General features: G+C 39.7%; 1 protein-coding gene across 2 annotated transcripts in view; it reads right to left on the bottom strand.

Moving 5' to 3' along the window:
* The window catches only part of LOC128692800 (prestin-like), a 268,729-nt gene that overhangs the window by 20,798 nt on the left and 232,454 nt on the right, over nucleotides 1-15,477 (bottom strand). The window contains exon 12 of one of the 2 annotated variants that reach the window (XM_070090068.1): nucleotides 1,268-1,453. The exons of the other annotated variant lie outside the window; for it this stretch is intronic. Within the exon in view, the coding sequence (XP_069946169.1) occupies nucleotides 1,268-1,453 (186 nt within the window). The remainder of the gene's footprint in view (nucleotides 1-1,267; nucleotides 1,454-15,477) is intronic. 2 annotated transcript variants of the gene reach the window in all.

The following is a 15,477-nucleotide window of genomic DNA, read 5'->3' as shown; positions in this document are numbered from 1 at the left end:
GCAAACAAACCATACCATAGGTGGGGATAGAACCCGCGATCAGAGAATCATAAACCTCCAGATCGTTGCGCTAGCCACTAGGCCAGCTAGCCCAGTGGCTAGCGCGTCGGTTTGCAGTTTTATGACTCTCTGATCGCGGGTTCTATTCCCGCCCGTGGTATGATTAATAAGTCTCTGGAAAGGGTTTGTATGAGAGAAGAGAACTAGTTTTCAGTATATATATATAGTGGACCCCCGCTTAACGATCACCTCCAAATGCGACCAATTATGTAAGTGTATTTATGTAAGTGCATTTGTACGTGTATGTTTGGGGGTCTGAAATGGACTAATCTACTTCACAATATTCCTTATGGGAAAAAATTCGGTCAGTACTGGCACCTGAACATACTACTGGAATGAAAAAAGTTCGTTAACCGGGGGTCCACTGTATATATGTAAGTTCACAATCCCGATATTCATGACATGAACATGATTTGTTAAGATTCCGACTAAAAGTTGTAGACGTTGGTGGGGGATATTGAGTAAATATCCAAAGTGGGAAATGAAGGGTGACAAGAGTAAGAAATATTCTATAAAATGAAAAAATGAAGATTGAGACACTTATGCAGCGTATGGGAATCTTTATTCAGGAAACGTTTCGCCACACAGTGGCTTCATCAGTCCAATACAAAGAGTAAGGCGTAAGGGTATTGGACTGATGAAGCCACTGTGTGGCGAAACGTTTCCTGAATAAAGATTCCCATACGCTGCATAAGTGTCTCAATCTTCAACTTGTCGGTTTTTCAAACCATTCCTCACAAAATGAAAAGACTGGATTTCAGGGTGAGGGAGAATGTAGGAAGTGAATGTACAGTATCTAGATACGTATATCGGAGGGAATATTTCTGCAGATGGTTTTTATGAAAGAAGTGAATCATAGCATAGATTAGGCGAATAAAATGATACGTGGACTGCCGAGGCATCTTTGAGAAGAAAGTTACAATATCTGTGGAAGCAGAAAGCGAAATGGTTCAGAGTACAGTGATGCCAACTCTTGTATGGTTGTCAGGTGTGGTATTTTTATGGTTGCAGCAAAGAGGAAACAATACTTGTCATATTTTGTTAGGTCATAAGACAAATTTATCTCATACCAACTTCACTTTCCAACTCCTTATTCTCCGAGGAATATATCTGCTAATTCATATATATATTTTTTTAGAGCTCAGGAAATTTGTAAACGAAATTCTGTAATGTTGAATAAATTATGCATGTTAGTATGTATACTAACCTTGGTTTGATTGAAGGTTAAATCTGCTTTAAGCTGCAGCTGTTTTTCTGATAATGGTTTGGTGGCAACATTATCATATGACTCTTTTCTGAGGGCAGCCGAAAGTTTTTTAATGAAATATTCACAGTTTGCGAAGTGTAATGCCCCACAAAACTGGAATATACACAATGTTGGTATTTCGACTGCCTGTGCAAGGAAACATTAAAAGATAGTGTTATATATATGAAAATAAATGGTATAAAATACCGACATAATGGAAACATAAACACATATGCAGTTTAATGTGATCCTTTATTGACAACGTTTCGCCCACACTGTGGGCTTTTTCAAGTCACAAACAGATCTACCTGGGGTGGAAGGTACGTGAGTATTCATAGTCAGGTTCAGAATGTTGAGGTCAGGTGGAGAATGCTGCCAAGCGACCCAAGATTTTAGACTTTAAAACCCCACCCGGTAGATCATCAGATGCAGCATTCTCCACCTGACCTCAACATTCTGAACCTGACTATAAATACTCACGTACCTTCCACCCCAGGTAGATCTGTTTGTGACTTGAAAAAGCCCACTGTGTGGGCGAAACGTTGTCAATAAAGGATCACATTAAACTGCATATGTGTTTATGTTTCCATTGTGTTATATATTTGGCTAAAATATATTTTTACAGTATTTAATATTATAAAACTATTTTAAGAAATTGAAGCCTAGCTTCTAGCTAATACAATTTAATTACAAAATATAGACATTATTTATAATATTTTTTTTACACTAAGATTTTTTAAATAATAATAAACTAACTTGTTATGCTAAGAAATTGAACAGAAAAAAAATAAAAGTCATGAGAAACCATTTTGTCATAATATTTCTTTATATATCCTCCCATATACTTCGTCAAAATTATTTAAGTTGTGGAACAGTTAGAGACACGTCAACTATGTATACTAAAAATATATATTGGCTATAATAATAACGTAAGAACTATTTATATATTGGTTGTTCTCGAGCTTTGAATAATATACGTCAAACTTTTTTACCAGTGTTTGTGTCCCTTAATTTTCTCACCAGTGTATGTATACTAACATTCACCAGTGTATGTATACTATCACTCACCAGTGTATGTATACTATCACTCACCAGTGTATGTATACTATCACTCGTCAGTGTATGTATACTATCACTCACCAGTGTATGTATACTATCACTCGTCAGTGTATGTATACTATCACTCACCAGTGTATGTATACTATCACTCGTCAGTGTATGTATACTATCACTCGTCAGTGTATGTATACTATCACTCACCAGTGTATGTATACTATCACTCACCAGTGTATGTATACTATCACTCACCAGTGTATGTATACTATCACTCACCAGTGTATGTATACTATCACTCACCAGTGTATGTATACTATCACTCACCAGTGTATGTATACTATCACTCACCAGTGTATGTATACTGTCACTCATCAGTGTATGTATACTAACATTCACCAGTGTATGTATACTATCACTCACCAGTGTATGTATACTGTCACTCATCAGTGTATGTATACTAACATTCACCAGTGTATGTATACTATCACTCACCAGTGTATGTGTACTAACATTCACCAGTGTATGTATACTAACACCAGTGTATGTTTACTATCACTCACCAGTGCATGTATACTAACATTCACCATTGTATGTCGTAGGGGTTCTTAAAGGAGATTTGAGGGTTGAAGGTAGATACACTTGTTGGATGGTAACGCTATATTGTCAGACTGTGGTAATGGGAGATGGAGCCCAGCCTGCCTTGTCCTGCCTATGTCTACACGCCGACTGAGAGGGAGGCAGAGGTACGAACGTACACATGCGCATCCCGTGACGTCACACAGTCACTCGGCCTAAAAGGGATCTTCTATATAAAGCACATGGATGGTACTATGATACGCTATACAACACATATAAGGGGGATCAGCAACTATGCTGACAGCTCGGTCATGTTACGTATGTCGTCTCGACATACACTACTATACCATAGGCTGAACAGGCAGGTGGTTCTGGGCTGATTCTATACAATAACAAAGACATATATAACTTAGAACTAATGGATGGTATCATAATGGAAGTTAACATAATGAGCTTTACGTAATGGGTGTTAACGTAATCACTTTTAACGTAATGCATTACGACTTATAAGAACAATTCATTGTACAATGTGGATGGAATTGATCGATCGGTCTGTATTCATGCACTCTACGGATTCTGAGGAAGAATAAATATATATATACAAGGTGAAATTAACAGCAAAGGCATTTGGTACGCACTCAGATCATTACTGTCAAATTCTCAGAATACGGAGGGAACGTGAACACGAAAAAAAAAATTTCTGAAAAAACTGATCAGTTAATAACAAACAGTTGACAATTTCCTTCATCTCGGGCATCTAGTTATACAGGCTATGTACATTTAAACCCAATTCTGCGAGGGTGAGGTTTACATATGCAGAATGGTTATCATCTCTGGGAGGATCGAATTCCTCTGCAATGGCTAACACATGCCTTGACTGAGGACAGTCTGAACGAGTATCTACAAAAGATACTTGTGGGTTTCTCATTACTTGTCGAGTACGCAAAGAGTAACGACCTTCAGGTTGATTATCTGACTGAGTATTTGAGGTGGAGGGTACAGAGTCAAGAGGATTTTCAGCATTTATCACATTAGTCTGGGTAGCAATATCATCAACATCGCATACTAATTTCATATAATCTAAATGCGATTCTTTATACTTACCAGTACTAATTTCTCTAACCTTATACTTATTGCCAGAGATATGTTCTACAACTCGATAAGGTCCGATAAACTTTTGATCGAGCTTAGGCATTTCGGATGTTTTGTTGAAATTTGTCAGCATTACTCTTGAACCTACTTTAACTTTTGATGGCTTAGCACGGCTATTAGTTACTCTAATAAATTCTGCTGTTGATTTATGAAGTGTTTCACGGATTCTTCTAAAAACACTTTGAGCTAAGCTGGTACGAGTTGCTACGAAATCATCAGGGTTGTAATTAGGTTTCGGAGTGGAATATAACAACTCAAAGGGTAAACGCTTGTCTACACCATACAATGCATAATGTGGAGTATCACCTATGGAAGCGTTGTAAGCAGAATTTATGGCACATTGGACATCTGGTATAACTTCATCCCAAGTTTCACTATTGGGGATGATAGTGGCTCTCAGGACATCAAGTACTTTCTTATTGGTTCGTTCAGCTAACCCATTGCTGGCAGGATGATGAGGAACAATGGTGGATTTAGAGATCTTGCACAAAGTACACAAATTTTCAAGAATCTCATTACAGAATTCACCTCTATTATCTGTTACTAAGGACTTAGGGGTGGTATGCCTGCAGATAATGCGTTCTTTAAGCGCTTTAGCTACTGTCTTTGCAGTCTTATCTGCAATAGGAACTAACTCACAATATCTGGTGAAATGGTCTACCATAACACACAGATGTTTGTTGCCTTGGAGGGAACATTTAAAATTGGTTAACAAGTCAAGGGCAACTCTTTCGCACGGTTCGCTAGTGGTTGGGTACACTTGGAATGGATTAGGACCATTGACATTTCCTTTAAGTTGCATACAAACACTACATTTCTTAACATACTCTGAAATGTCAGTTGCCATACGTGGCCAAAAGTATTTCATTCTGCACACAGATAACCCGCACATAAAAGAGAGAAGCTTACGACGACGTTTCGGTCCAAGTCGGACCGAAACGTCATCGTAAGCTTCTCTCTTTTATGTGCGGGTTATTTGTGTATCGTTCCAGTCACGGTATTGTGCCTTTTTTGTTATTTATTTCATTCTGGCTTGTTTCACAGAACGATCCATACCAGGGTGTGCAACACCTGGTGAATCATGAACTAGCTGTAGAGCTACGTTCACTAGTGACTGTGGAATTACTAACTGGTAAACTCTTCTGCTTGGAGTACCCAACTCGGCTGTTCGATACAGTAATTCTTGGCTCATTACAAAGTCACTAATGGGTGCTGGTGGCTTCACAGTAAGAATAAGATCTTCCTGGAGCAGGAATCGAATCACACCAGACCACATGGGATCTGGTCTTTGGGCATTCTTGACATCCTCGGCAGTAAATGGAGGATCTGCAGTAACTACACTAACGTGTCGCGATAAAGCATCTGCGACTACGTTTGACTTGCCAGGTAAATGTTCAAAAGTGGGATTGAACTCTTGGATAGTCAAGGTCCATCTGGCTAACCTTCCAGTAGGTTGTTTATTCTGGAATAATGGTATCAGTGGTGCATGGTCTGTCAAGACATGAACAGGGTACTGGTAAATAATGTCTCGGAAGTGCTTCAAAGACCATACTATTGCTAAAGCTTCTTGCTCCGTTACTGTATAATTACGTTCAGTCTTCGTAAGGACTCTACTAGCAAATGCAACTGCGTTGTACTTGCCATGAGTCTTCTGAGCTAGTACGGCACCAATGCCAATTGAACTAGCATCAGTTGTGAGATAGAAGGGCTTAGAAAAATCTGGGAATTTCAAAATGGGAGCAGACGTTAGCTTTTCTTTTAATGTCTGGAATGCTCTTTCTTGACGGAAGGTCCAAACGAAAGGAGCATCTTTCTTAAGCAATTCAGTTAGAGGAGCTGCTATTGAAGAAAAATTAGCAATGAAAGATCTGTAGAAACCTGCTAGACCCACAAAGGATCTTACAGCATCAGCAGTTTTGGGGGATGGAAAATTTAGTACTGCTGTTACTTTACTTTGATCAGTCGTAACCCCTCTAGGAGTGACTACGTGACCCAGAAACTTAATTTCTGATCTGAAAAATTTACATTTAGACAGTTTGATCTTCAAATTGGCTTCTTCAAGCTTACCAAGTACTATATCAAGTCTTTTCAGGTGTGTATCCACATCTTCGGACATGACGATTACGTCATCTAAGTACACTATAAGTGCTTTACCTATATGACCTCTAAAGATATTGGTCATGAGTCTAGAGAACATGATAGGAGAGGATCGTAATCCAAAAGCCATTCAAAGGAAGTGATAATGACCTGTGGGAGTGGAGAATGCTGTTAACTCTTGGCTGTCCTCGTGAAGAGGGACTTGCCAAAACCATTGTAACAAGTCCAGGGTCGAGAAGACTTTGTTATCTCCAATGTTGTGTAAAAGATCACCAAATACAGGAAGTGGGAAGTGATCTGGAATAGTTTTCGCATTTAACTTCCTAAAGTCAATCACCGGGCGCCAAGTGCCGTCCTTCTTAGGCACTAGGATTAAGGGCGCATTCTAGGGTGAATTACTATGTGCAATAACTCCATCATCGAGCATCTGATTGATCAATTCCTCTGCGACAGCAACTTGGGAATGAGGCATTCTGTACGCAGGTATATAGATAGGTCTAGTACCAGGTTCAAGTGGAATACGATGGGACAATAAGTTCGTTATACCCATCTTCTCACCTGGTAAGGCAATGGCTTTATGACGTTTGTTCAACAAAGTCAACAAATGCTTGACTTCGTCTGGGAAGTCAGTGAGAGCTAAGTCTTTCTCCTCAAATGGTGGAATAGATTGATCCAGTGGAGTGGATGAGGTCTCCCCTGTTGAAATAGCACCGACCCACTGGTCAGGTGACACGTCATCCTGTACTTGAACAGGGTAAGGATAGTGAACTAGGTCAACGAGATTGGTATTTGCTCTTAGACGAACACTGTGACCCGAAGTGTTAGCAAGGAATAAATGGATCTTACTGTCTCTTACAACGTGTAAGGAAGGTTCAACAAATAAACCCTTGACCTTGCAGGAATCACTGTCAACTAGGACGTTATCACCATCTGGAACATTAGGAACAAAAACAGACACTCTAGTGAGAGCACTAGCCACAACACAGACGTCTTTCTGCAGACGGCATGTGACATCAACAAGAGATGGCATTACTAGTTTCAAGTAATCGTTTTCTGACAAGGCATCCCCTGTGGAGAAACTACTACTTGAACTAGCAGTCATTGCAGGGATAGGCTGTGCACTCAAGGCAGTCTGAGTGTTCCCGGACACTTGAGGCAACGGAACACTATCTTGCATGTCTGAAGGTGTAGGTGGAACACAGATGGGAGTGACAGAGTTACTAGTGCCTGACCGTTTGGGTACGCTACTGGAGAATGCATTGGCTTGTAAGGACTTAATCCGTACATCATACTCTGTGGCAGTATGGCAGATTTCTGATCCAAGCTGGTAACCCCAAAATGGAATGAGGAAGTCGTCAATTTGGGCATGCCATCGGTAAGGGTCGAGCACAATGCGTAAGTCTCGCATGGAAGCAAATCCCAGTAGGAGGTCACCAGGGAAAGTAATCTGGTCGACAACAAGAAAAGCAGCAGTAAAGTCTCTACCTTGGATAGTAAAGGTGAGCGAAGTCTGCCCTCGGACACGCAGAAGGGAACCAGCTACTCCACTAAGGGAGGTTACAGTAGTTGGTTCAACGAGGAAAACACGTCATAACTGCTTCTCTTTAAACAAGCTAGACCTGATGATATTAACTTGCACACCAGAGTCCATGAACACATGAACGGGCACATTATGGATAGAAGCTTGTACTAAGGGACCTATCATTTCATTAGGAGTTATGTGCAAACAGAAAGGTGGGTTGTCATCGGAGAAGGCATTTTCTACTTCATCCCCAAATTCCTCTACGTCAGAGACGTGTGAAGCAGTATCAACAGCGAGGTTGTCATTCTCAAGGCTGACTAAGGCTTCATAGGAATTTTGAACTGGGATGGTGTACTCATTATCACCTACTGTCACGACTGGACTAGTAGACTGGGGCGCTCGGATTCCCCCGAATTGGAAGACTGAGCCTGGTTCTGGTTAGTTTGAGAACCACGACGTCTGTTTCCTCTCCTGGCTCTGCAGTTGGAATGGCCACGGAAAGATCTAGAGTACTGCAGGTTGTAGAGAGCATTGCACTCAGATGTGTCATGTCCATGTATTCTATGATAAGTACAGTAGGGAAGATCTGACTGGTACTCATCAGTACGACGCCTCTTAGGGTGACTATCAGGACAATTAATTGCAATATGACCACAATTGTAGCAAGTTCTTCGACTGTGGGTACTGTACATACTACGGGTGCTACAGGAATGATGGCTCTTAACACTAGCTTTGGATGATGGACGCGAGTGATTAAGGTTGGGAGTTTTGGTAGTAGCACAAACTAGAGGAAGTACAGGAGTAGACAAAGTGGTTGGCATAGACTTACGATAAGGGAAGGTTCCCTCGGGACACAAATTTCGTACATGGAAGAGAGCTGCGAGCGGTCCCGTAGTAGCATTTAGAGGACTAGAATTGTAAACATACATTGATGTCGGTGGCATTAGTTGTTTAATAACTCTGAATGCTGCTAATTTGGCAAACCCTTCAAGGGCTGGTTTATCATTGTCTTTGAGGTACTTGGAAGTTTGACCTGCTTTAACGAATGAGGACATTAGGTTATTAAGACGAAGGGCAAACTCATCTAATGACTCTTCTGGCTTCGGAGCTGTACACACTAATTCTTTGAGAACAACAAAAGGATCGGTTTCTCGCACCAGTTAAAGATAGTTGCGAATTAACAGTTCATAATCTTGCCACCTGGTTAAGTCTTGAAAGTCCTTCATACGAATTAAGTTAAACACATGTAAGGCGGCTGGAGAACGGGCTAGACTCTCCTTTCCGATACTGATTAAACAACTCTCAGATGGAAGACCATCTACTGAAGCATTAGCTCTGGCTCGAACAGCAGTAAACCAACCTTCTAGGGTGTCTGGATTACCATTGAACAATGACATAGCATCATACTGATCACGACTAAAATTATGCAGACTAGAAGTCTGAGTGTGTCTATTGTTTGATAAAGGATTACTCGAACTGTGAACTGATGCATCAATGGTTGTACTAGCAGCATGTGCTGAGGCATCGCTTGAGAAGACTTGAGACATGTTTGCAAAATTTAAAACAAGAATTTAGAGAAAAAAGAAAATGTAACTGAGGAACACACAACACAGTGAACTTAAATGGGAAGAAAATGCTTAACTATTCTGCATAAGTAAATAAAAATTGACAGGTCACACTGTAAGCAAGGAAACTCTCACTCACAAAAGAAAAACTCAACTGAATAAGCAACACTTTGAAAATCAAGAGAAATTGTACTTTACTCAAATCTAATTTGCTCAACTTTACTTTAAATTGAATGAATGGCACAGTGAGTTGTCTTTACTCTCAATGCAATAGGGAAATACAACAATAAAATGATAAATCAATCAAAAATTTTAAAGTGGACTCAATAAAGCTTGTGCAAAATAAAACAAACTGGGAACAATTCACTGAAATAAAATAAAATGGCACAGAAAGAATAAAATATTATGCACAGAACAGAGCATAATAAACTGCACTGAAATAAACTGTAGCAATATTGCAAATAGCAATTGCTAATCAAGAGTATTGCACAACAATACACAAAATTTCTGCAAGAAAAATTTTACTGACAACACAATGTTTGCACTAGGATTATTGCAAAATGAGTCAATGTGCAATAATAAAAAAAAATTACACACACAAGAAAACACTATTTACAAGAAAAGAAAATATTATTATCAAGGAATGAACTGAGGGAACACTTTAACTCTTAACTACAACTTAAGCAACACTTAACAAGCAAAAGAACAATTTACTTTAAATGAACAACTTAAAAATTGCACTAAGAGTGAATTTGTTCAATGAAACATGAAAAATAATAGGTGCTAAAACACAGAACAAAAAAAGCTTGAACACTTACAGTGATGCAGAACACAACACATCAACATAAACACAATACTAGAATTTTCTTGCTATGAAACTTGATGTGTGAAAAACTTTGATAATAATTAATTTTCTTGCTTGCACAAAGCAATGACACTATTGTCTGTGGAAATAAGACAAATTAGACACTGACTAAATGAAAGGAATTAACACAAAAAAATGTTCAACACACACAGAGAAAACAAAACAAGAATACACAAATACAGGGAAGAAAATATAACAGACAACACTGAGTTGTGATGCAGAATACAAGGTAATAAATTACTGAATTACTTCACTGAAACACTCTGAACACAAGGTGATTGTGAAGTGTAACACAAGTTTTATACTGCTTATATGTTGCACACAAAACAAAGAAAAAACACTAGGTACTTACTTCAAGTGTATAAAAAAAAAAGAAGCACAACACAACAGACATGTATTAATGCACGGAAATTAACACTGAATTAAGAAGGGAAAAAAATTATTGCAAACAGTATATAATAAACACTGAGTCTAATCAAGAGTCACTGAATGTCACTAAGAAAAATCACTGGAACACAAAAGAAATGTCTCAACACTCGCAAATGTCTCTATGAAAAATATTATCGCTGTAACGCCTTGATGAAGAATGAGGTGGAAAGGTGGTGGAGGTGTTGATGTCGTCTCGTGGAATTGCGCTTACATCGACGATAGACTTCACACAGGAGGCTTTCAACGGTGGTGCGAAACACTCTAGCTCTTGACCCCCTATGTGGTCCTTAAAATATGGTGCTAGTACCCGTAGTAAGATTACCGAAACAATGGTAGAGGTTGGGTGAGTGGGTTAATGGCTGAGTGAGACGTCTGAGGCCGGGCAGTGGCGACCGTGTGGTGAGTGAGTGGGCCTATGGGAAGAACGGCTTAAGCCTCAGTGGGGACACCCACACTGGCACGAAGATATTCTAAGACAGCTGGCTTAAAAACAAACCCAGGAATTACCACAATGCCACAGGGATGAAAAAGAGCACTCAGAACGGCTTGGAGTTTGAATCACAAGCGATGAAGACTGTACCCACGTGGCTTGCTTGAGTACTGGGGTAAGAAACCTAGGTTAGTTGCTGGGTGGCTTGGCTTATCTTAACCCTTCACACAGAATAGCTTGATAACTTCTCATGATGAGCACAGCAGGGGTGGAAAGCTGGCTTGGCAGGCAAAAGCTGGATGGAGTAGGCTAGGCTGGACTGACTGGGTTGTTCTGACTCCCCCACCACAGACTGGTTGCTGGCTTACTTTGCAAACTTGGGTCTACCTCTCGGGAGTGATGCAAATAAGCAGATAAACACTAATACAAAGAGACTGACCAGTGAATAATGGTAAAAGCTTGAGAGAGTAGCTGGCTTGAGGTAGCTGGCTTGGCTAGGTCGGCCTACTGGCGACACGAAATGGCCGTCTTGGTGGTCGAAAGAAATCTCCATATATCAGCGTAATTATCAATTTTGCTCCCACACTGCTGTCACCAATTGTCGTAGGAATTCTTAAAGGAGATTTGAGGGTTGAAGGTAGACACACTTATTGGATGGTAACGCTATATTGTCAGACTGTGGTAATGGGAGATGGAGCCCAGCCTGCCTTGTCCTGCCTATGTCTACACGCCGACTGAGAGGGAGGCAGAGGTGCAAACGTACACATGCGCATCCCGTGACGTCACACAAACAGTCACTCGACCTAAAGGGGATCTATATAAAGCACATGGATGGTACTATTATACGCTATACAACACATATAAGGGGGATCAGCAACTATGCTGACATGTATGTATACTAACACTCACTAGTGTATGTATACTATCACTCACCAGTGCATGTATGCTATCACTCACCAGTGCATGTATACTAACATTCACCAGTGTATGAATAATAACACTCACCAGTGTATGTATACGATCACTCACCAGTGTATGTATACTATCACTTGCCATTGTATGTATACTAACACTCACCAGTGTGTACATACTATCACTCACCAGTGTATGTATACTATCACTCACCATTGTATGTATACTATCACTCACCAGTGTATGTATACTATCACTCACCAGTGTATGTATACTATCACTCACCAGTGAATGTATACTATCACTCACCAGTGTATGTATACTATCACTCACCAGTGTATGTATACTATCACTCACCAGTGTATGTATACTATCACTCACCAGTGTATGTATACTATCACTCACCAGTGTATGTATACTATCACTCACCAGTGTATGTATACTATCACTCACCAGTGTATGTATACTATCACTCACCAGTGTATGTATACTATCACTCACCAGTGTATGTATACTATCACTCACCAGTGTATGTATACTATCACTCACCAGTGTATGTATACTATCACTCACCAGTGTATGTATACTATCACTCACCAGTGTATGTATACTATCACTCACTAGTGCATGCATACTAACATTCACCAGTGTATGTATACTATCACTCACCAGTGTATGTATACTATCACTCACTAGTGCATGCATACTAACATTCACCAGTGTATGTATACTATCACTCACCAGTGTATGTATACTATCACTCACATTCACCAGTGTATGTATACTATCACTCACCAGTGTATGTATACTATCACTCACAGTGTATGTATACTATTCACCAGTGTATGTATACTATCACTCACCAGTGTATGTATACTATCACTCACTAGTGCATGCATACTAACATTCACCAGTGTATGTATACTATCACTCACCAGTGTATGTATACTATCACTCACCAGTGTATGTATACTATCACTCACCAGTGTATGTATACTATCACTCACCAGTGTATGTATACTATCACTCACTAGTGCATGCATACTAACATTCACCAGTGTATGTATACTATCACTCACCAGTGTATGTATACTATCACTCACTAGTGCATGCATACTAACATTCACCAGTGTATGTATACTATCACTCACCAGTGTATGTATACTATCACTCACCAGTGTATGTATACTATCACTCACCAGTGTATGTATACTATCACTCACCAGTGTATGTATACTATCACTCACTAGTGCATGCATACTAACATTCACCAGTGTATGTATACTATCACTCACCAGTGTATGTATACTATCACTCACTAGTGCATGCATACTAACATTCACCAGTGTATGTATACTATCACTCACCAGTGTATGTATACTATCACTCACCAGTGTATGTATACTATCACTCACCAGTGTATGTATACTATCACTCACCAGTGTATGTATACTATCACTCACTAGTGCATGCATACTAACACTCACCATTGTATGTATACTATCACTCACCAGTGTATGTATAATAACACTCACCAGTGTATGTATACTAACATTCACCAGTGTATGTACACTATCACTCACCAGTGTATGTATACTAACATTCACCAGTGTATGTATACTATCACTCACCAGTGTATGTACACTATCACTCACCAGTGTATGTATACTAACATTCACCAGTGTATGTATACTAACATTCACCAGTGTATGTACACTATCACTCACCAGTGTATGTATACTAACATTCACCAGTGTATGTACACTATCACTCACCAGTGTATGTATACTAACATTCACCAGTGTATGTACACTATCACTCACCAGTGTATGTATACTATCACTCACCAGTGTATGTATACTATCACTCACCAGTGTATGTATACTATCACTCACCAGTGTATGTATACTATCACTCACCAGTGTATGTATAATAACACTCACCAGTGTATGTATACTATCACTCACCAGTGTATGTATAATAACACTCACCAGTGTATGTATACTATCACTCACCAGTGTATGTATAATAACACTCACCAGTGTATGTATACTATCACTCACCAGTGTATGTATACTATCACTCACCAGTGTATGTATAATAACACTCACCAGTGTATGTATACTGTCACTCACCAGTGTATGTATACTATCACTCACCAGTGTATGTATAATAACACTCACCAGTGTATGTATACTGTCACTCACCAGTGTATGTATACTATCACTCACCAGTGTATGTATACTATCACTCACCAGTGTATGTATACTATCACTCACCAGTGTATGTATACTATCACTCACCAGTGTATGTACACTATCACTCACCAGTGTATGTATACTATCACTCACCAGTGTATGTATACTATCACTCACCAGTGTATGTATAATAACACTCACCAGTGTATGTATAATAACACTCACCAGTGTATGTATACTATCACTCACCAGTGTATGTATACCATCACTCACCAGTGTATGTATACCATCACTCACCAGTGTATGTATACTATCACTCACCAGTGTATGTATACTATCACTCACCAGTGTATGTATAATAACACTCACCAGTGTATGTATACTATCACTCACCAGTGTATGTATACTATCACTCACCAGTGTATGTATACCATCACTCACCAGTGTATGTATACTATCACTCACCAGTGTATGTATAATAACACTGTAGACAGCCTGTACTGTCTGCACAGACAGCCCATGCTGTCTGCCAGCTTAGTTCATATTTCGCACCATGCTGGTGCTGCCACCTATAGGCCTTGCCACTTCAGTATGCCCAGACTTGCCTCTCTCTCACTCACACAGCGGCCTAGCAGGAAGACACAAGGCCTCCCAGCTCTCTCTCGTGGGATGGCCCTGCCCGGGCCATGGGCACAAACACACAAGCCTGTGTATGTGTATCATGACTCACAAGTATATGTGTATCATGACTCACGAGTGTATGTGTATCATGACTCACAAGTATATGTGTATCATGACTCACGAGTGTATGTGTATCAAGACTCACAAGTATATGTGTATCAAGACTCACAAGTATATGTGTATCATGACTCACAAGTGTATGTGTATCATGACTCACAAGTATATGTGTATCAAGACTCACAAGTATATGTGTATCATGACTCACAAGTGTATGTGTATCATGACTCACAAGTGTATGTGTATCAAGACTCACAAGTATATGTGTATCAAGACTCACAAGTGTATGTGTATCAAGACTCACAAGTGTATGTGTATCAAGACTCACAAGTGTATGTGTATCAAGACTCACGAGTGTATGTGTATCATGACTCACGAGTGTATGTGTATCATGACTCACGAGTGTATAGGTACCTGGGCTTATTCAGCAATGTATGTGTACCAGCACTTACAAGTTAGTGTGTAATGTATAAAGATTCACTAATTAATATTATTTAGCATTACTCACACACCAGCACATGTATACCAAGACTTTCCTAACAAAATGTGTGAATCAACACGCACCCACCATAGTATGTGTACAAGCGCACTTACCACCAGTGTGTATGTGTATGTGTGTAGGTGTGTGTAT

The sequence above is a fragment of the Cherax quadricarinatus genome, chromosome 30 (assembly GCF_038502225.1).
Source record: "Cherax quadricarinatus isolate ZL_2023a chromosome 30, ASM3850222v1, whole genome shotgun sequence".
NCBI classification, from domain to species: Eukaryota; Metazoa; Arthropoda; class Malacostraca; order Decapoda; family Parastacidae; genus Cherax; species Cherax quadricarinatus.
The sequence above is the reverse complement of the archived record's forward strand: the minus strand, read 5'-3'. Positions and strand labels throughout refer to the sequence as shown.